Raw genomic sequence first — 20,831 nt, 5'->3', positions numbered from 1 at the left:
AGACGTGGAGGCTTCACACGCTGGAATCAAACACTCGCTAAAATATGCTAATGTGAGCCTTCAGATCTGGGACATACACACACATACACATCCTGATGAAAACCCCCATGATGCCTCACTGCTTCTCCACATCCCTTCTTCATAGTAGCCCCCTGGAAAACACACTCATGTCATAGGGGCGTCTGTTAAAATGTCTTTTTCACTCACCTCTGGCCGAGAGCTTTTTGGTGTTGATGATTTTGGCGGCGTACTCTTGGCCTGTGCAGAGTTTGACACAGCGGCGCACCACTGAAAAGGCCCCCCTGGGAAACAAAGACAGGGGACAGAGGGAGGAGACGGGTCAGCTGCCATATAAGCTTTGTCAGCATCAAAGGGGCGTCTCAGCTATCAGAGTGACCTCGTAGTCGTCCTGGACTCCTCTCTGCTTTCAGACCACCCTGATCTGCATCCCCGATGTACACCAGGCTCAGATCTTTTTGTGCAAGTAGCAACAACACAGTGTAGAAATACTCTGTTACAAGGAGAAGTCCTGCACTCAAGAACTACAGTAATAGCATTAAAATGTACTCAAAGCACCAAAAGTAAAAGTAGTCATAAAGCAGAATGTCCCATTTTAGAATCATGCATGTCATCAAATCCTCAGTCAATGGTTTGAACAATATCTAACAAATTAGCACCCAATAGATTAGTGGCCCTACTGGTTAGGTTAGGTTCCAGAAAGTAAAGTTAAGTATGTGAGATTTAGGTTGGTAAAGTTACATAGGTTAGGTTTAGAAATGAATCTTCGTTAGGTTTAAGTCAGTAAGGAGAGTAAAGTTACATGGGTTAGGTTTAAGAAAGTTAAAGTCACGTAGGTTAGGTTTAGGAAAGTAAAGTTACATAGGTTAGGTTTAGGTTAATAAAGTTACGTAGGTTAGGTTTAAGTCAGTAAAGTTACATAGGTTAGGTTTAAGTCAGTAAAGTTACGCAGGTTAGGTTTAAGTCAGTAAAGTTACGCAGGTTAGGTTTAAGTCAGTAAAGTTACATAGGTTAGGTTTAAGTCAGTAAAGTTACGCAGGTTAGGTTTAAGTCAGTAAAGTTACATAGGTTAGGTTTAAGTCAGTAAAGTTACACAGGTTAGGTTTAAGTCAGTAAAGTTACATAGGTTAGGTTAGTAAAGTTACGTACAGTAGGTTAGGTTTAGTTTTGTAAAGTTTCGTAGGTTAGGTTTAGGAAAGTTATGTTGAGTTATGGGGAGACTCTTGGACAAATAGGTTGAGTATTTGGCTATAATATTTTCTATTGACCGTAACATCATGTAATGTAATATTTCATTTCATCTTGTTTTGCCTTAATTATACCAGTTGAAAGTTTTTCGCTACCATTAAACACATCTCTGGACACAGTTACAAGCCTACTCAGCCTCTTAGCAGCTGTTTTCATTGATAGTAGGCTACTCGCTACAAATGTTGTGCTGATGATTTTACGTTTTGCAGCTGAGTGAGGTTCGCACTTTTTATGCGTCTCATTGTAATTATCCATATGGCAAAGTATAAATGTCGCTTTGCACCAAGAACACCGCAGGTAGAACAATGGAAAGAGAAAAATTAAACTTCAAACCGCAAGCTCCACGAGGCACTCCTCCAAACTTGAAGCAAGGGATGTAAACGTGGCAGAGAAACTGTATTTATGATTTATCAACACCATCAGTCGGTGTGCTTCAGTTACCACCAATTCTCTGAAGACGCTAATAATTTCATTGTAACTGCGTGTGGCTGTTAGCGCTCATCTTTGTGAATTGGACTGTTTTTTCCAGTAAGACTCAAATAGATCACCAGTCTCATCTTGATACGATATTATACAGATTATTGGAAAACAATACAATATATGCCGATATTACAAAGTCTGTCGCAATACGATTTTGATTTGAAGCAATTTAGGGGACTGGGGTCGATATGAGACGATATTATCTGTCCATTTAACACAATCAGTTACAGAAGAAGCTGCCACGCCTTTCTTTTTTACTTCTGGACATTAAAGGTATAAACTACACATAAATAAGTAACTGTAGCCGCTTAAATGCAGTAAAGTTCACTTTAAACTGACTCCACAAACACGCATTACACAGCACATGGGATAAGTTCACCTTCAGGGCTTTCTGACAGAAAGACCTTTCTGGAAGACATCTTTTTATTTTAACCCAAACCATCATCTTTTTCCTAAAATTTCAGGTCGAACAACAACATAATTTAACATAAGTATCAAAGTGAGCTCAGTAATAACTGTCAGGGTTCATGGACAAAACAACTGTTTTAGCCAGTCACCCAGCTAGCTTTAGCATGTTTACATTAGCCTAGCAGCTAGCGGACGTTTTCCTTATCTTATAACGTTAGCTAAACAAATGACATGTAAAGTTATTATTTCTCTTCCTCACCAGTGGTTTAAGTCACTGTATCTCCTGACAGAATAGCTTGGTTGAATTTCAGCCTGCATGCACTGTTTTTCAGCCGAACACTGTTGAAACAGAGCAGCTAATGTTGCTAAAGCAAGAAGCTAGTGGTGTAAAATGGCTGCCAGGCAGTTAACGTTACGTCATGTTTTATCTCATCACGTCATTGTTTACATGTGGCATGTGCTCTGTCCCCTTTTCCCTTTTTTCTCCAAAATATTTCCACTCTGCTGATTTATTCCCGAGTAAATAACGTTATCCTAATCGTCTGCCTCTCGGCTGGTTGCCATCTGCCTGCCGCTGTTTGACAATGACACAGACTTTCAAAATAAAAGCATATCCTAAAGATGAAGATATGGATCGATGTTTTCACTTTGCTTCGATAACATTGGATCGTTGGTCAATGAATCGATGAATCCATCCAGATCATAACAGGACCTTGTTTTTAATGTGCACATACTGTAGCACAGGAGCACCAAGATGCCATGTGCTTGGCGGCGCAGTTAGGGGTGTATTTCACCCTTTATTGTTGTTGTTGTTGTCTTATTTGTGCAGGTTTAACGGCCGCAAAATTTGTGCAGTCCTTTTGTGAATTCACCTCTGAATAACTAAACAGCCACAACCACTTATATAAAGCATCAATCCATGCAGCAGCGCCCCCTGCATTCTTCTTTCCTCCACAATATACATCCCAGCGATGTGCGTCTCATCAATTGACAACAATCAGAGTAAGAAAAACGAGCGTTCAGAGGAGAAGTACTGTAAGTGTGTGTGCTGGAGTTTTTAGGGCCACATTTGCTCATCAAACCCAACGGAGACAAACAGAAATAACCACCTCTGTCATTTCTCAGAGCTAATTTTATCTCACCTCGGTATTGTTACGCAATGAAACACACTCACACTCCCCTCAGAGCCCCTGCCTCTCACCAGCACTCCAACATGCACACATTATGAGGAGACCGGGTGAGTAAGCATGACACTCGCTGACACTCCTACCGTGCGCTAGAAAAGGCGGCAGAGCTTTGACATGACAGGTTACCTGCAGGGCAGGTGGGAGTCGGGAGGATATGGATCAGAGTGCACAAAGCCTCTAATCTAATCTTCTATGTCCTCATGTTTTTATTGGTAAATAACAAAACATCCAGGTAGCCACTCGCCGAAAGCAAATATGTATTTTTTTCAGGGGTTTTATATCACATCTTATAATTTACATGAGAAACCTATCCCTGATATGGGGTTGAAAGCGCAAGAAAAGCTCTAAGTGTTTTAAATAGGCTACGTATTATGACGTAATACTTTAAGTTACTTCTAGTTTTGAAGGTAAAATTGATTCAATACGACATTCAAAAATATCTGAATTGGATGAGTGGTTTGGAGCTGAAACAATTGTCAGTTTACAAATTTAACATTAAAATGTATCGAGTACTTCAAAGTTCATCTTGGAGTTGAGTTTTAAATCGAGTCATTCAAGGATGCAGATTTGATAAGCTGATAAGCCACCTACAAATATTAGATTAAGTGTGTGCTTTATTTGAATATTTTTAAGCTATTTTGCCTTCAGACAACCTTTTCCACATTATATCAAACTCACCAGACTCCACTGACAAAATAAGTAATCTTATTTCGCAGAACACCGGAGTTTCAGAGGCATCACTGTTTTTCCAGCAGGGATTTTGCCACCAAAACCAGGTTTTAAGCCAAAACACGATCTTTTCGTAACCATAACCAAGTGGTTTTGTGCCTACACCTAACCACACTTAACCGCAGTGCTGTGAAAACGGAAAGTTTCGATTGATCCGCAACATAATAACATGCAAATGTAACATATCCGTGGTTTGCAGGGACTTTGCCTCTCTATTTGACTTTATTTATCAGGTGAACACAAACATGTAGACTCCTAATAATTAATTATATCAACCTACAAAGTGATAATATGTCATTGTTGTGTTCGCAACTTGTTTCTGCTGCCCCCAAGTGGCCAGAAAATGAGCTACTGTCCATTGTAGGACTCCAAGATTAAATTGATGGAGTACACACTCTTAGTATGATTCATTCAAAATCAAAACATCCTGGGGCATCGGTAGTGTAGTGGATAGTGCCGGCGCCCCATGTACAGAGGCACCGCCTTGCTGCAGCGGCCGCGGGTTTGAATCCGGTGCGCGGCCCTTTGCTGCATGTCCGTCCCCACTCTCTCTCTGTCTCCCCATTTCACCTTCTGTTCTGTCAATAAAGGCAAAAAAAGCCAATAAAAATAATCTAAAGTCAAAACATCCTAAACTTGAAGTCCATATTTAACCCATTTTCATCCACTGGAAAAGCAACCATGAAGAAACTGGGACTGGAACATTTGGCAACCCGGTCTCACTCTGAAGTCATTGAAATCCGGTGCTTGGGCAGTGACTTGGGGCATCAGACACTGACGAAAAAAGCCATCCTTTAACGTCGACATCATATGCGGCCAGTTGGCGTTATAGTTTAATAGCGCTCAGCGGTGTCAGGGGGTACGCGGTGGGACAAGAACGAAAGTTAAGGTGGCGAACATCCGAGTATGGCAGACGGGAGTGGTGGTGGATGGTCCAACAATCATGGACTTTCACCCAGGAGAGCAGCGTTTGTGTCCTGTAAGATTATAAAGCCAAACCCGAACCCTTTTTTCCCAAACCCAACCACATGCTTTTGTTGTTGAAGGAAACGAAATTTAGATTTGCAGTGTTTTACTGACATAGTGCCTTTATTTGGAAAGAGACTGTATGTAAACGATAAATTTCCTGAGAAAACGTAAGTATATTTTGAAAGAAGACAATGCATGTAACGAGCAGAACTTGACATGGTGTCAAGAACGTCAACGCACCCAGGGTACCTTGCACGTCATATCTGGATGTGGAAAGTCCAAGACCAAATGTTGATATGTGACGAGGTCGAGAACGTGTTGCATTTGGCCGATTTTTTTCTGTCAATCGACTAATAATTTCAACTTTAATTGCAGCCCAACCCAAAAACCAAACCCCCCGATCTCCAAACACTTGAGTCATTAAACATCCTCCTCTTTACATCTGCATCTCTCACACACACACACACACACACACACACACACCCATCACAAACCAAAAAAGTGACAGCACCAGCAAAACAGCAATGAGGCTGTTATCAGTGAGGGCAGCTGCTGCTACTCCGGCATCTCTATTGTCTTTAACTTATCACCCCCCCCACCACCACCACCACCACCACCACACACACACACACACACACACACACACACACACAGCAGCCTGGAGATCCCAGCCATCACAAAAGACCCCTGAGCAGAAAACATCAACATTAGAGCTGAAACCATCCACAGCACTGAACTGTGGAATAAATGTTCCTGTGAGGCAGAGATCCTCTCTACCCACGCACAACCTGACAGAGACATTGAGTCCACTTTGCATCTACCCACTGTGGCACCCAAAGCCTCTTCAGTCTCTCTCCATTTGTCTGCATGCTATTAGGGGCCACCAATGAATCTCCCTATTTCTTTTTTACCACGGGACACACCTCATTAGATTAGCAGTATAAGCAGCAGCTGCGTTATTCTCTCACTTCTCTCCTCAGCTGTGTGCCACTGTGATTAAAGCCAGCTGATGATGGGGGAGCTTAATGCCGACACATCAGCTTTTCCTGATATTAGGCCCGTTTGTCCCTAATTAGCCTTTGGGCAGAGGGGGGAGGGGAGGGGAGGGGAGGGGGGGGGGGGGGTGTTCCCAGAAGTGCTCCCGAGCTCATGCAGCCCCATCTTCATGCAAAAACCTATCTGCATTTAAACAAGTCTAATGGAGTCCACATAGAAAGCAATGCATTGGGAGGCAATGGTCATTTAGGTTTGCAGAGATGCAGGAGCGCTCCGGACCAGCGTGCGTTTTGTTTTGGAGAGATGGAGCTGCATCGATCACCGCAGATGTGCAGACCTCCATCCCTCCGGTTAGGACACGCAGAGTCAGGCTGCATGCAGGAGACTCACAAAAGCGTAATGGAACAGCGGCTTACTTGCCAAGCTCCTCGTACAGCTGGTATTCATCTGTAAAACGTGTACAAGTAGTGGTTGCCATGATGTCTCCCCTCCTCGGACGGGTGCGGGTGCCGAGTCCGAAATGCACGGTGCGTCGCTGCGGACGGGAGGACCTCGGGCTCTCAGTCTCCGCCCACCTCAAACCCCCGGACGGCTGAGTGGTTCAGCTGCAGCCCGGCACACACACACACTGATACACACACACACGCACGCACGGTCCCGGCTCGGACGGTAGGCAGTGGGCTCCCTCCGCTGTGAGGACGGACTCTTTAAATACCACACTAACTGGTAATGTGAGCTCAGCGCGTGACGTGTTCCCTTTGGGTTGGAAAAAAAGGGAAAGAAATAAAGAAAAAGTGGAATGAGAGGCTGATTGAAGAGTGCGGGGGAGCGCTGCATTTGATTACACATTATAATAAATCATACAATGAAGAGAAGCCTGCAGCCCATAATGAAATTACTCCACTTGTAACTTACTGGAGCTGCCTGTCTCCATCTATTTATAGACTTTCATCAAGAAGTGAACCGAGAACTGCAGAGAATATTCTTCTCAGTGCATTTCAGTGATCACATAGGACTTTGTTTGCATATAACAAAACATTAAAGCTTTAAGATTCTGGCAGGGCTGGAGTCACCTGTTTGGTGGCCCTGGGCAAAAATTTGCTGTCGGGCCCCCCAACTCCCACCATCTGTGCTCTGTGCAGATTAGTGTCATGGAGATTTTGTTAGCATTGGACTTAGCCAGGCTAGCTGTTTCCAGTCTTTATGTTACGCTAACTACTTAATATTTATAATGTATAAAAATGTATTTTAAAAACTGCAAAATTTTATGCTGAAACCAATTACTTAAATGAAATTGCAGCAGTCAGTGGGTTTGCTCGTCGCAGCTTTGATTTGGTTGATTCAGACATGTTTGCAATCAGGGTTCCTGTTATAGGCTATTTAAGACTTTTTTTAATGTGAATTGAAAATTAAATTTAAGACCAATTTTACAATAACCAACTCTGAAGGAAAAATATAAACTATTTCATATTTACTGAGGGTTGTGGACAATTTTGCCCAAATTATTGCAACATAAAACATGACCTTTTTGGTTAAGTTAAAAAGTTAGATGATCTACTTCAAATGTTGAAAAAGAAAACACCTTTCCAGAACAGAACACATCAAAAACAATGAACAAATACAGTGTTGTTGGTTTGTCTATTGTGATCTGTGTCTAATGTTAATGCAAGACGCATTTGTTAAATTATTATTATTATTATTTTTTTTAAAAATGGAGCGTGAGATGGGTCGGCGGGTTGGTGCTGTGAAGAGGGAGCTGGGCCGGAAGGCAAAGCTTTCATTTTCCTGGTCCATCTACGTCCCAACCCTCACCTGTGGTCATGAGCTCTGGGTTGTGACCGAAAGAATGAGATCCCGGATACAAGCTGCCGAAATGAGTTTCCTCTGTAGGGTGGCCATCTCAGCTGACCCCTTTAAACTCGAAGAAACAGCGACTCTACCCCAAGCTCCCTCCGGATATCTGTGCTCCTTACCCTGTCTCTCAGCCTTAGGGGGTGATCACACAGAAATGAGACGCGGACGCTTCAAAGACGCTTGAAATGCTGGAAGCGCTTATTAAATGCGTGCTAGCTACTGGCATCTGACGCTCAAGAAGTTGAAAATATTTTAACTTTTTCAGCATCTATGCGTGTCTAAAAAGAGGTGTCTACAAAAATGCACGTCTAAAAAGACGCCAGAAAAATGACCGTCTAAAAAGACACTTGAATGCCGGTCAGACGCGCCGTATCATAGGAAAACGATGGTTTTACTGGTGTTGTGTTTCTAGCGTTTCATCTCGGTGTGATCACGCCCTTAGAGATAGGGTGAGGAGCACAAACATCCGGAGGGAGCTCGGAGTAGAGCAGCTGCTCCTTCGCGTTTAAAGGGTCATTTGAGGTGGTTGGGGCATCTCATCAGGATGCCTCCTGGGCGCCTCTCATTGGAGGTGTTCTCGGCACGTTCCACTGGTAGGAGGCCCCGGAGCAGACCCAGAACACACTGGAGGGATTACATATCTCATCTGGCCTGGGAACACCTTGGGGTCCCCCTGGAGGAGCTGGAAAGCATTGCTGGGGAGAGGGACATCTGGGGTGCTTTGCTTGGCCTGCTGCCCCCCCGACCTGGCCTCTGATAAGCAGATGAAAATGGATGGATGGATACTACCAATTATTTTGAGATTCCACATTGCAACTTCATGTCTTGGCTTCATGGCTAAGCAGTTTTAAGACTTTTGAAAGATTGATTTAAGACATTTTAAAACCAAATAAGACCTCTTTCAGATTAATGAATTCAATGCCTTTTGAAACTTTTTAAGGATCCGCAGAAACCTTGTGTAATAACAGCATGACAGAGAGGCACAGCACAGATAACAGCTAAAGTTGGACAAATTGAAACTCAATATCTCATAGCAAGTAACTGCAGGATGTGGATTTATCTTTGAATAAGGAAAGTAAAGACCAGGTACCTGTTTAATTTCTCTGAGACAGACCAATAAAAGAAATGCACATATGTGGCAAAGGTCTGGTCTTTTTATTATCTAACACTGTCAGTTAAAATGTCACCTCTTGCCTCCAGCTGAGGAGACACAAGGCCCTCGTTAAACTGCACTCAGTGTTTCCATCTTCCCTTCTCTTCTCATCCCTTCAGCACATCAGCTCATTCTTTCCATGTCGAGAGTGGGAAGACGGATGACTGTATAGATTGATTTACTGATGAATGCATATGAAGCACATTTGGCTCTACACAAATGGATGCAGGAGATGGAATCCATACGGCACAACAGCATTGTCTTTTTTTTTTTTTGAGCTGAGTGATGACAGGAAGACACATTTCCCTTTGTGTCTGGCTAAGAGTAATGTTGTTAGTTTCCACAGTAACAGAGAACTGATTTATGAATTAATGAAGTGAGTGATCAGAGTCTGTGAAAGGAGAGGAAAGATAAGAAGCAGTGCGGAGTTCTGCAGTCAGAACATGAGCTCAGATATTCAGAGTGGGGGTAGAGTAACGTTATTTGGGGATTGGGGTCAGCTGTTTTTACTCTCTTTACTCCACCATGTTTAATAAACATACTCTTAAAGGAGTTCATAAGCTGCAATTACTGACTTAATCAATAATTAATACATGTTCTTTTGTGGTTTATCACTAGTAAGTATACTGAGGTTACTTGATGACAACGGGAAACTCCATCTACTGATTAAGACCACCAGCTTTGTATGGTAATAATGTAGGTAGGTAATGTGTAAATGAACTGTGGTAAACTTCCCTCCATCTTACCAGAGATCTTCCTACTCATATCACGGCTTGAAACATGTCATCCAGTGGATTTTTCGCTGGCTTTTGCGCGAACTACAGATTGTACTTTCGCATTGTTTTACGTCCGCCACAACTGACACGGTAAAACTAGGCAGTGCTGATCAAATATAAACCAAGATTCTGTTACTGTGTTGCTTAATTCTCACCTAGAATGCCCCTAGAAAACGTATTTTAGTGACCTGTTTAGCTGTAATGCGACAATTCATGAACAGGAAGTAGGTGCCATACTGTTTCCTGTGTTTTAAAAACAGAGGCTGAAAAAACTGAGATCAAACCGTAGAACTACTGTAGGCAGCGCTGATCAAATATAAACCAAGATTCCGTCACTGTGTTGCCTAATTCTCACCGCAAATACCTCAAGAAAACATATTTTAGTGCCCTGTTTAGCTGTAATGTGAGAATTCGTGAACAGGAAATAGGAGACATACTTTTCCTGGGTTTTAAAAATGGAGACTGAAAAAACTGAAATCAAACGGTAAAATTAGGCAGCACTGATCAAATATGAACCAAGATTCTGTTAATGTGTTGCCTAATTCTCACTGCAAATGTCTCCAGAAAACATATTTTAGTGCCCTGTTTAGCTGTAATACGAGAATTTGTGAACAGGAAGTAAGTGCCGTACTGTTTCCTGTGTTTTAAAAACAGAGGCTGACAAAACTGAGATCGACTGTTAGAACTACTGTAGGCAGCGCTGATCAAATATAAACCAAGATTTTGTTACTGTGTTGCCTAATTTTCACCTAAAATGTCTCCAGAAAACATATTTTAGTGCCCTGTTTAGCTGTAATGTGAGAATTTGTGAACAGGAAGTAAGTGCCATACTGTTTCTTGTGTTTTAACAACAGAGACTGAGAAAACTGAATCAGAAAGTAAAAGTAGGCAGCGCTGATCAAATATGAACCAAGGTTCTGTTAATGTGTTGCTGATTTCTCACATTAAATGTTCTCATCAACATATTTTAGCCCACTGCTTTACTATAATTCAACATTGTCTCTTACCAGCTGATCGCCATATTGTTTCCTGTGTCCAACTAGCATTATGTCACCCACGAGTTGGAGCGGGTATTGGTCTGGTGCAGCGATATTCATTCTGATGGATAAAGGTTTTCTACCTTTTGAGCAAAAGCATTTACCACAGCTCTTTTCCTCTGTTTTCTCTAGTCATGGCACTAACGTCAAAAGTATGTGTCTTTCTTCGGTATAGACAGCAGAGTTTCCTGAAAATACCACCTTTCCATCAGTAGAATATTTCTTTAAGCGAAAGAAGTGGAGGGACTTTAACTTCCATGGCAATCTATAGAAACAACAGCAGTGTTCTGGTTTCCATTTGTAGTCTGAGTAGTATTGACCAATCACAATTGAGTGGGCAGGCTAACAGTCCGTGCAAACAGCAAAAGAGGCAGAACACATCGGCCAGAATACAACCTCAGAACCCCTTTGCTATTGTCCAACGATCAAGCTTTTTGTATACACCTATCTGCATTCATGTGTAGATATCTGTTTATAGACGTTAGCCGAAATGTCATCTGGACCTGAAGCACCTACAAAAAAGCATCAGTGTGAGTGCATGTTCAGCTCGTGTAAGTGAAAGTCTGACAACATTTGTAGACATCTCTCAAATCCAACTCCAGTCTCTCGTCTCAAGTTGCTAATCGGACTGTTCACAAAGACCGGCGCAGAGGAGTGGAAGTCTTGTCCCGGAAATCCAGTACCCAGGTATTCAAGGCCACACTGGAGCCCCTAAAATATTAAGTTTGTTCGAGATGAGCTCGGCCTGCACATAACTGATCATCTGTAATTGCTGCACAATGACAGTTAGATATATGTCCGACTTTATCCCAAGTAGCTCTGACATCATGCACATGTGGGCGATGATAACCTCACCAGATTGAGGCAGATCTGTGCAGCTGTAATATTTAATGCTATATCGTAGACTATGAGTCTCATGTTGTTCAATGAGGGTTTCATTTATTGACAAACTGCTAATTAATTTCTGAATCCTAGGATTGCGAAGGAATGATCCGCCTTAATCTCTCTATGATTGGAAAGTACTCATTGCCTTTGTTAGGTTTGGTTAGGTTTCGGCAAGGGAGTTGAGACTGGGTAGGATTAGGGTAAGATTGTCTGGGTAAGACAATCAGACACAGAGTAAGGCATCCTAGGAAACACAAATTAGCCTACAGGTAGTCTACAGATGGATCTAACAGGATGTAACTATTTCTGAGTTCCTGTGTATTCTTTGAAGGCGTCAGGAAACTTGACTTGACAGAAGCTTTTTTTTCCAGTGCCAACTGTTTGCATCCACTTTCCCAGCGAGGAACAGGTCATCTCAAAAGGGCTCATTGGCTGTCGAGAGGATAAATCAGTGTCAGACCGATAGCCAATCGATTAAGAGATTGCTTCTTGTTTTCAAGAACCACTTAAACACCAGTTTAAATACTGACATCAAGTCTTTTTCCATGTTTGAATATCATCTCTCTGCTTCTCTTATTATGATAGATGACAGATAAATAAGAGAAACCTTCATGGCTGTGTATGACTGTAGAGGAAATCACAACCAGTAAGAAGCAAACACCTTGAGACAGATGAAGAGATGAAAAAGATTTGTCTTTGCCAAAGTCTTCCAGTTGAAATCAACTGATTCACCCAGTAACAAGAAGTGTGTTTACATCCACCTGTTCTTATCCACAATAATCATTTAAAAAGCAGAAAAACAAAAACAAACAAAAAGGAAAAAGATTTTGAAATAAAACCTCGATATGTTGCAAAAAAGTTCCTGCACTTGGTGAAAGTGTAGAAGTTGGTGTTATGAATAAAAACAGAATGCAGCAGAAACACTGAAGAGCCGAGAACATCAGATGTGTGAGTGCGACTTAGACTCTAACCTTCCTGACATTAACACGAGACTGACAGAAATATTTCCATCATGTTTTCCACAGTTTGAGGCATGAATGTTTTATACGAGGGTGTCTGCAGGTATCAAACACTTAATTTTAATCCTTTTTAAGACCATTTCAAGAGAATTTTAAACCAAATGTAAGACTTTCGGGGGGGACGACACTTTAATGCATAAGAGGTTGACTAATTTTAAGAAAAAGAAATTATAAGATGGATAAATGAATTTGGGTAATATGTTTGTGGTAATTTAGACGCCACAAATCCAAAATTAAGATTATAGCGATGGTTCGGGTCCGGGCATTTTTAGGCAATGCTGAGCAACCTCTGGCACCTAAGACGGTCATCTACCGCTTTGAGCTAATTGGCAAGTAGCAACTCAACAGTGGCTTCACAAATTGAGTAAGCCATTCACTGTTGTGTAGGAAAGCAGCCATCCATGCATGGAAATGCAGATTTGAAACCACTGTAAAAGATTCAGTTATTAAGACAAAAATCTGAAAATACACATATTGCATCTAGACAGCATGGAGATGTTGGTAATTTGTTTGTAACAATGATTGATTTGCTCCATAAGTGAAAAACTGATGTTTAAAATTGCCATTTTTACATTGACTCCAATTGTTCACATTAGAGCAAAATTCAAAATGCTGTCAAAAATTCAGTTTTTGAGATAAAATTCTGAAATTTGCCACACATCATCTACCATGACTCTAGAATTTTGTCTTTTTTTCATGAACACTGAAGATTTATTTAGCAAGAATTTGCATCTATATGTTTACAGTACCGTTTACAGTCAAACATTTTGATGCACTGTAGGCTCAATTTTTGATAAATCAAAAATCTGAGAAACGTAGTTTTTGTAGGACAGTCTGAAGATGCTCTGTAGCAAGTTTGGTGTCAATTGAGCAAAAATTGTGGGAGGAGATAGGTTTAAGAAGTTTTACAGTTTTTGGACTTCATAATTTTTAACAGGTTGTACAAAAGATGTACAAAAGTTTCTTCAATATTGGGGCTACAGTTTGATGAAAGTTGTGAAGTTGTAGCACGTATGGTTGATTTGTTATGAATTTTCAAAGTTTTGAACTTTAGACGCTTGCTGTAGCGCCACCATCAAGACTATTGGCTTGAGTTTACAGTTGAGGATATCTGGCATGAGACTGGACCTTTGTGCAAAGTTTGGTGAGTTTTCACCCATGGGAAGTGTGATTTCCTTGGAAGAAGAAAGAAGAAGAATACCTAGGATTACAATAGTGTCCTGGCAGCTTAGCTGCCTGGACCCTAAATATTAAGTAATTTTTAAGGCCTTATATTCATACTATACTGTATTTATAGCCATTTTTATAAGTTCTAGTTTCCGATTTGAGTCACTTTAATGCACCACCTGACCTGGCAAGTGTGGAAGACGCCATGGGGTTACATTCTTTACCAGCTGTGATTTTAGTTAATCTTAGTTTTTATTGTTTGATGAAGTTGTTTAATACCCCATTGATTTGAACCTTGTTTTTGTGAAGGCTTGTTTATTTGGGATTTTTTTTTTTTTTTAAGGTCAGGAAACGACACAGCTAATTTAATTTTCATAATATTTCATAGGTGGAAGTAGCAGTATTAAATGAGATTACTGACATGCAGTTCACAGTTCAGTTGAGGTGGTAACTTAGTTTTAATGTAATATAATAATAATAAAGAATAATAAAAAAAACACTGACATTATTTTTGTCTGCAAAATGGGGTGGATTTAAACCTTTAAACTAGCTGACACTGAATTTTTGGTTTTCCTTTAAGGGCCAGGTAGTTTGAATTGTTTGTACATGGTTAATCACTGCACACACAACATCTCAACATACGGAACGGCACTGGATTCACAAAAGGATAACCAGAGTTACTGCTTTGCGGTTGTACGCCTCCAGATTCCATCCATGCCTGTGAAACCATGGCTGCCCCACACCCAGAGGATCTACACAGCTTTTTTTTGCATTCATTTTTTTAACGCGACATTCAAGACGATAAGTTCATAGCGTCACCGTGCAAACCTCCACACATCCTGCAATCAGTCAACTCTGAAACCAACCAAAGCACCTGGATCATCAAACGGTGAGTAAAACTAAACCAAAGACAGTGAGGTCATCATATCTCCCACCATGGCATCTGTGGGCGGCTATTTTTTAACTTATTTGGAGTCCGCAACATATATATAAAATTGGATTTAGGAGGTTTTCAAACTTTTAAAGAACCTGCAGACACCCTGAGCTGGATACCAGACACAAAGATGGTGCCCACAAATAGTTTTCTAGCTTCAGGGTTTACCTGTTGTTTATCTTGATGAATTAACTGTTAATATTTGCCCAAGAGCAGCGGATTTTCTTTAGAGGATTTTCTGGAAATTCGTTTAAAATTTGCACTACGTTTGGATGGAAACCTGGCTACTGAGAGATGAAACAGAACAATAATAACAGAATCACACATATAGGCACTGTGTTATTAAATAAAGAGCAAATCAATTAACAAAGTTCACACATTTATCAGATTTCATTCTGCCAAAACATCAAATAAACATTTGATATACTGACATGTCCTCGTCTGTATTCCCATTCCACACAATGCCAGTGTCAGTTCTGCTCTTACAGTTAAGGACAAACGTCCAACACACCAGACCGGCCGGTAAAAGTTGACTTTACAACCACCGGCTCTGCACATAAAGAAAGATTCAGTTCATATTTGGCTGAGTTTGGGCCATGCCTCAGAACTGCACCGCGCTGGGTGGGATGTCAAACATGGAGGGGTCGAACTGCTGCCCTTTGAACGGTGAGCCCTCAGCGTCCCAGCCCTTCTTCAGCATGTCGTGCACCTTCTGTGGAGACAGACACGCATGGAGAGAGATGTGTTTACATGCACCAACCATGCTGATAAAACCCCACAGTGCCATCTAGGGGTGAGTCAGAGTACTGTAACTGGACACCAGTGCAAATCAGGCAGTAAAAAACAGATTGGTGCTGATTTGGACACTAAATAGTATTTACCGGGGATTTGACTGGCTTTTCAGCATCATAATATTCAGTATTTTTTTGATTACAGGCCATAAACTTAATATTTATGAACTAGAACCTTCATCAAGCTCGTGAAAAAAGGTGGGGGAAATTTAGAAGCTTAGAGCTGTTATTTATTTGAATGTGTCGATACATATTTAAAGGATTACTTCAGCATTTTTTAACCTATTTCTTTAAGCCTATTTTCCCATGTTTCTGTATTTAAACGACTAATGGGAACAACAATTTTTGAAACTGGTGCTGCATTGAGAGACCACTGCAGCAGCAAAACAGGCTGCACTGTAATCCCAGCTCATATTGCTCGCCAAACACACCAGACTCCATTTAAATAAACACTAGTTTTAGCGTGTACAGCGCCAGCATATTTTCACATCTAACTGGGGGAATTAAGGGTTTATTTCGACCAAAGCACAGTTGGCGATTGTTGGAACAGTGTAAAGATGAACCAAGATGGCGAGTCTGGTGGGTTTGATGATGATGATTTTGAGGCTGTTTCTGGTTAAACAAAAAGGATCTTACTCTTTAACAAAATGGCCTATCACTGCAGGGATCTCACCCTTTAATCACCAGTCAAGTAAATATACTGTAAGTTACATATCAGACTCAGTATACGCAGATACTTAGAATAAAATGTTATTTCATCCCTGTACAATAGGGTGGATTTTAGAGTGGATAAACCGTGAGAGGACGGAGCGATCGTCCCTCACACTCACAATTCTATCTCATTAATTCAGGCTTCTACTCAAAATACTGGGAAGTTTTAAATCCACAACCTATGAACGCTCACTTCTACACGACGTCTTCAAGTACTTGTTAAGTCACTGCCCCCTCTAGCAGTTACAGTGCTTCCGTAAATTATCCTGTCATGTCTAAATGAAGCAGTATGGAAGTCACCTGTGTCTAAATGGCAAAACTCACTTGGTTCAGGTTGCCTTTCCCCAGTGAGATGATTTTTTTAAATGTTAATGAAAGACCTGGTTTCTCTAATCAGGCTGTATGATTACAAAAACTTGAATTCCTCAGGTAGATTTGTCTTGAAGAAAGTCAGTTTCTTCCATAACCAGGTTTATAATAAGCTTTTATACGAGGACACAGATAAGACCTGCAGACAGGCAAAGTAACAGAAGAGCTGCTGCATGAAAGGAGAGATCTTTACACAGAAAGATACATCTGATTACTTAAAATAACTCCGTCCAGAGTCTGACGAAGGTTATGCTTGGAAGTACTCGCTCCAAGTGCAGGACCTGGACCTGGACGTACTGTTTGGTTATTCAGAACACCCCACTCTTGGAGCAGTAGAGCACTACGCGTGATCGCGTGCTTCACTTGATTCACATGATTAAATAGATAATATATATTTCTTTTACGGTATAAATTCAAGCTTTTAATCAGGCTTGGGCCCAAAACTGCTGCTCTGGTTCGGGAATGGGTCAGGCTTGGACAGAAACTGCAGGGCCTGATTTTTTGGGCCTTATCAGAGCTCATGACCCCTGATAGTAACACCAAGTTACATTTTCAGATCGTTCCCCATTGTGTTTGGAGTTTGAGTTTTCTCACCATTTCGTGACTCTGTGGTTTCCCCTGCAGCTTCTGATGGTAGTCGAAGGAGAGTCTGTCCAGAACGGCGTGCTCCTCCTCATCGACCGTTGCCATGGAGCGCTCGCGGTTAATTTGGTTGATATCAATCTCCTTCTCTCCCTTCAGCACTGCGTTCCACCAAACCTCCGAGGTCTTACTGAGCGACAGCTGCGAGTCAAAGACGGTGACTTCTATTAAAAGCTGTTCGATATGAAAGTTGGAGACATCGAGTGACGTAGGAGCGAGTTTACTCACGACCACACAGTTTCCAGGCTCCAGACTCCACAGAGAGTTCTCAGTGTTGATCTTGTGAGTGAATTCTCCCTCCATCAGTGTTTTGTCTTCGGCTCCGTCCCTCACACACACCTGGAGGCTGCTGGTCTGCAGATTGACTCTGACCTGAGGACAGCATGTATGAGACGAAATCACTGGAATGAGAACAGCATTCCTGGTGCGTCAGGTGATGGGATAGACCGTGTTTACCTGTCGGCCTTTAATGATCGTCTTTGGCACAAACACGCGGACCTCCACATCAGTGTAGTCCTGAGACCAGCTGTAGTTTTCCCTCACAGCCCCGTTGTAACTGTCAGGGTCTGACTGATACTTCTCCTGAGTCCTGAAACAACACACACACACACACACACACACGTACAAAAAGACATTATTATCAAATCATAGTAAACTAGAGCTGGAGAATCTTTTGAAAAGTTACGAAAACCAGTATTATAAGTGGCGCTTACACAGAAAGATTTTACTACAGTATGTGCACTTACTGAGATGTACTGATATGTAATGTCACTTTCAATAGGCTGACTCTAGACTTAATTCACCAGTAAGAACACATAGTTTTGATGGATAAAAACACTGAAGGTCACTCACCCTTTTGCTGAGGTCGTAGCAGCTGCAGCTGCCTGGTCTCCTTGAGCTACCTGTCCTGAACCTGAGCTGCTGTCCTCAGGCTGAGGGCTGACAGTCGCTTCTGAGGAGGCAGGAGCTGTAACTCCTCCAGCATCTGAGGGAGAACTCTCCGTCTGTGCGGCCTCTGTGCTCTGCTCCTCTGTCTCCTCTGCGGTGACCTCCAGCTCCTGAACTGCTGGAGGAACACACTGACTCTGCTCTCTTTTTTGCAGCTCGCTCAGCTGCCTCTCTCTGTCGTGGTCTGCCAGCTTCTCAAACACCTTGAACGTCTGAAGAGGAAGTAAAAGATTGTGACAGATAACGGCATGAATTTCACTTATTCACATATCTTCAATCAGAAAGGAGGGACTGAACCACCTGCCGCTGTAGTTTGAGTTTGTCTGGCTTAAACACTTGCTGGCTCACTTTAGCACAGGATCTGACGTGTTGCAGCAATCACAGTATTCTTTAATCTGTTTCTGTGGTGTTTCTCATTTACTGTGTGTATATATGCTCAGCTGTGAGTTTATTAGGTGCACCTGGCTGAAACTAATGCAGTCTAATGCAACAGTCCTGCACTAAATCCTCCTTCATGAATGTTATAACATTCAGTTTTTATCTTTTTAGAGCTGTTGATAAAACTGTATGGTCATTCTGGAGGTTCGTGGTGCTGCTGCAGTGAACTGCATTAAAAGGAGATTTGTTTCTGTTATCTAGCCTGTCCTCATTGATATAAATGGGGTGGACAAAATAATAGAAACAGCAGCCTCCTTGCTCTGACATCTCTCTATTTAATGCATGTACAGGTCCTGTTTGTCCGTGTGTGTATATGACAACGGAGTAAAAAAAAAAAAACTGAATTTCCCCTCTTGGATTAATAAAGCATATTTTATTACTGTACGTTAACTAATCACGTAGTAAAATCACAAGATATCCAGCATCATGTAAAGCAACAAATTACCTGCAACATTAAAGTGATGAACTGAACACATTAATGCATCAATAAAATTCAAATAATACATTATATTTAATACTGAAATAGATTATTCTGTATAGTAAATACTTTTACTTTAGCTACTTTGAGTATATTTTCATGGTAATATTTTTGTACTTATATCAGATTAAGAGTGTGGGTATTTTACTTGTAACAGAGTGTTTCCACACTGTGATATTACTGCTTTTACTACCTAGGTAATAAGGGGGGGGGGGGGGGGGGGGAAACAGCATATTATCATGATAATTTTCGTAAGGTAATATTGCACAAATACACTGACAGCAAGCGTTTATTTTTTTATTGTAAAAAAAATTATTGAATATTACATGTACAAATTAAACTTTTGGGAGCCTACTAGAATAACAAAATCAGTTTCTTTCTCAGTCCACTAGATACAATTTGCTGCAATAAATTGATTTTAAGTTAGATGAACAGACCAAAAACTATATTGATAAGGATGCAGGATATTGGATTGTTTTATCAATATCTGATATGGCGATATGTAACTCATTTGGCTGATTATCGCCACAGATAGCAATATAACCATTTTCTTCCTCGCCCAAGTTTAGTTATCAAGTCTTTTCTGTAGTGGGATTAACATCATATCACACATGCATGCTGTTATCATAATGACCCACCAACAGATGGAAAAATTAAATACATTACTTTTCAGTATGTGTAATAATTATTCATTGTGCAAAATAATAATGTTGGCTGATTTCGATAATTCATTTGAAAGCCGATTTCTGCCGATTCCAAAGATGTGCCGATACTACCATGCATCCCTAGTACTAGATAAAACTGATGTTGAGAATGTTTTCATTTGAAGCCATAATTTGCAGGTTTAAAAAAGGGTATTAAATGTCAAAATATACGTTATTAAAAAAGCGATAATACCGTATCTTGACTTGAGTATCGCGATAATATCGTATCGTGAGACCTCTGGTGATTCCCACCCCTTGTAAGCAAAAGATCTGAGTACATCTTCCACAACTGGCAGTAATATAATTAAGTTTTGAATGTTAAACGGCAAACAGTCGGTTTAAAACACATAAATACAGGTGCACAGACTCTAATGTTAAAGGGTTCAATAACTTAGGAAGTTGCTCCTTTTCCATGTTGACAAACTTCACCTTAAACACCATCTTCTCCGCCACACCGGGAGGAAACCCCATCTTGTCGTTGGGACTCGACAGCAGTCGGTAGAAGTCGGTTTTACGGTACAGGAACCCAAAATAGACCTGAAGAAAGTCCTGGATGTTTCCAACGTGCTGCAGGATCCCGAGCAGTGCGTTGTCGTACATCTCTGTCATCTGCAGAGGCGACGCCATTGCGGCTTTTACCGTTTATCACCGTGTTCACACGTTAACCTTCAAAGTGTCCCAACTGACGATTTAGAGACCGAAACAAAGAGCCGCTTTCAAGAAATACGAGTTTATAAATAAGTGTAACTCGCTGGGTAACGTTTCTGAACGGCTGCTCTTCTCGTTCCAGAACAGTAATGCCACTCCCGGTCCCATCTTTTCAAAGTAAGTGCACCAAGTCGACAAACGCATAAAATTTGACAGTTAATCACAAACCTGTAGGGGCGTTA

At 41.2% G+C, this 20,831-nt stretch overlaps 2 protein-coding genes across 6 annotated transcripts in view; both read right to left on the bottom strand.

Annotated features, from left to right (window-relative positions):
• Window positions 1-6,676, bottom strand: part of camk2b2 (calcium/calmodulin-dependent protein kinase (CaM kinase) II beta 2) — an 82,104-nt gene extending 75,428 nt beyond the window's left edge. For all 5 annotated transcript variants that reach the window (XM_033646452.2, XM_078162218.1, XM_033646451.2 and 2 more), the window contains exons 1-2: window positions 6,452-6,676; window positions 208-302 (exon numbers count right to left, since the gene is read on the bottom strand). In XM_033646452.2, the coding sequence (XP_033502343.1) occupies window positions 208-302; window positions 6,452-6,513 (157 nt within the window). In that variant the 5' untranslated portion in view covers window positions 6,514-6,676. The remainder of the gene's footprint in view (window positions 1-207; window positions 303-6,451) is intronic.
• Window positions 6,677-15,222: 8,546 nt separating this feature from the next.
• nudcd3 (NudC domain containing 3) lies at window positions 15,223-20,755 on the bottom strand. The gene is made up of 6 exons (XM_033646180.2): window positions 20,371-20,755; window positions 18,226-18,533; window positions 17,830-17,962; window positions 17,602-17,745; window positions 17,326-17,514; window positions 15,223-15,572 (listed from the first exon to the last, which is right to left on the bottom strand). The coding sequence occupies exons 1-6, from the start codon at window positions 20,566-20,568 to the stop codon at window positions 15,462-15,464; spliced, it is 1,083 nt and encodes a 360-aa protein (XP_033502071.2). The 5' UTR covers window positions 20,569-20,755; the 3' UTR covers window positions 15,223-15,461.
• Window positions 20,756-20,831: the final 76 nt, after the last annotated feature.

The sequence above is a fragment of the Epinephelus lanceolatus genome, chromosome 19, assembly GCF_041903045.1.
Source record: "Epinephelus lanceolatus isolate andai-2023 chromosome 19, ASM4190304v1, whole genome shotgun sequence".
NCBI classification, from domain to species: domain Eukaryota; kingdom Metazoa; phylum Chordata; class Actinopteri; order Perciformes; family Serranidae; genus Epinephelus; species Epinephelus lanceolatus.
The sequence above is the reverse complement of the archived record's forward strand: the minus strand, read 5'-3'. Positions and strand labels throughout refer to the sequence as shown.

Bases quoted from the DNA above. Each gene is read 5' to 3' on its own strand.
- nudcd3 (XM_033646180.2), bottom strand. From the start codon at position 20,568: ATGGCGTCGCCTCTGCAGATGACAGAGATGTACGACAACGCACTGCTC. The intron at 17,963-18,225 runs GTGAGTGACCTT...GTGTTGTTTCAG, and splicing joins GCTACGACCTCAGCAAAAGG to GACTCAGGAGAAGTATCAGT. The intron at 17,746-17,829 runs GTAAACACGGTC...TGCTGTCCTCAG, and splicing joins CGATCATTAAAGGCCGACAG to GTCAGAGTCAATCTGCAGAC.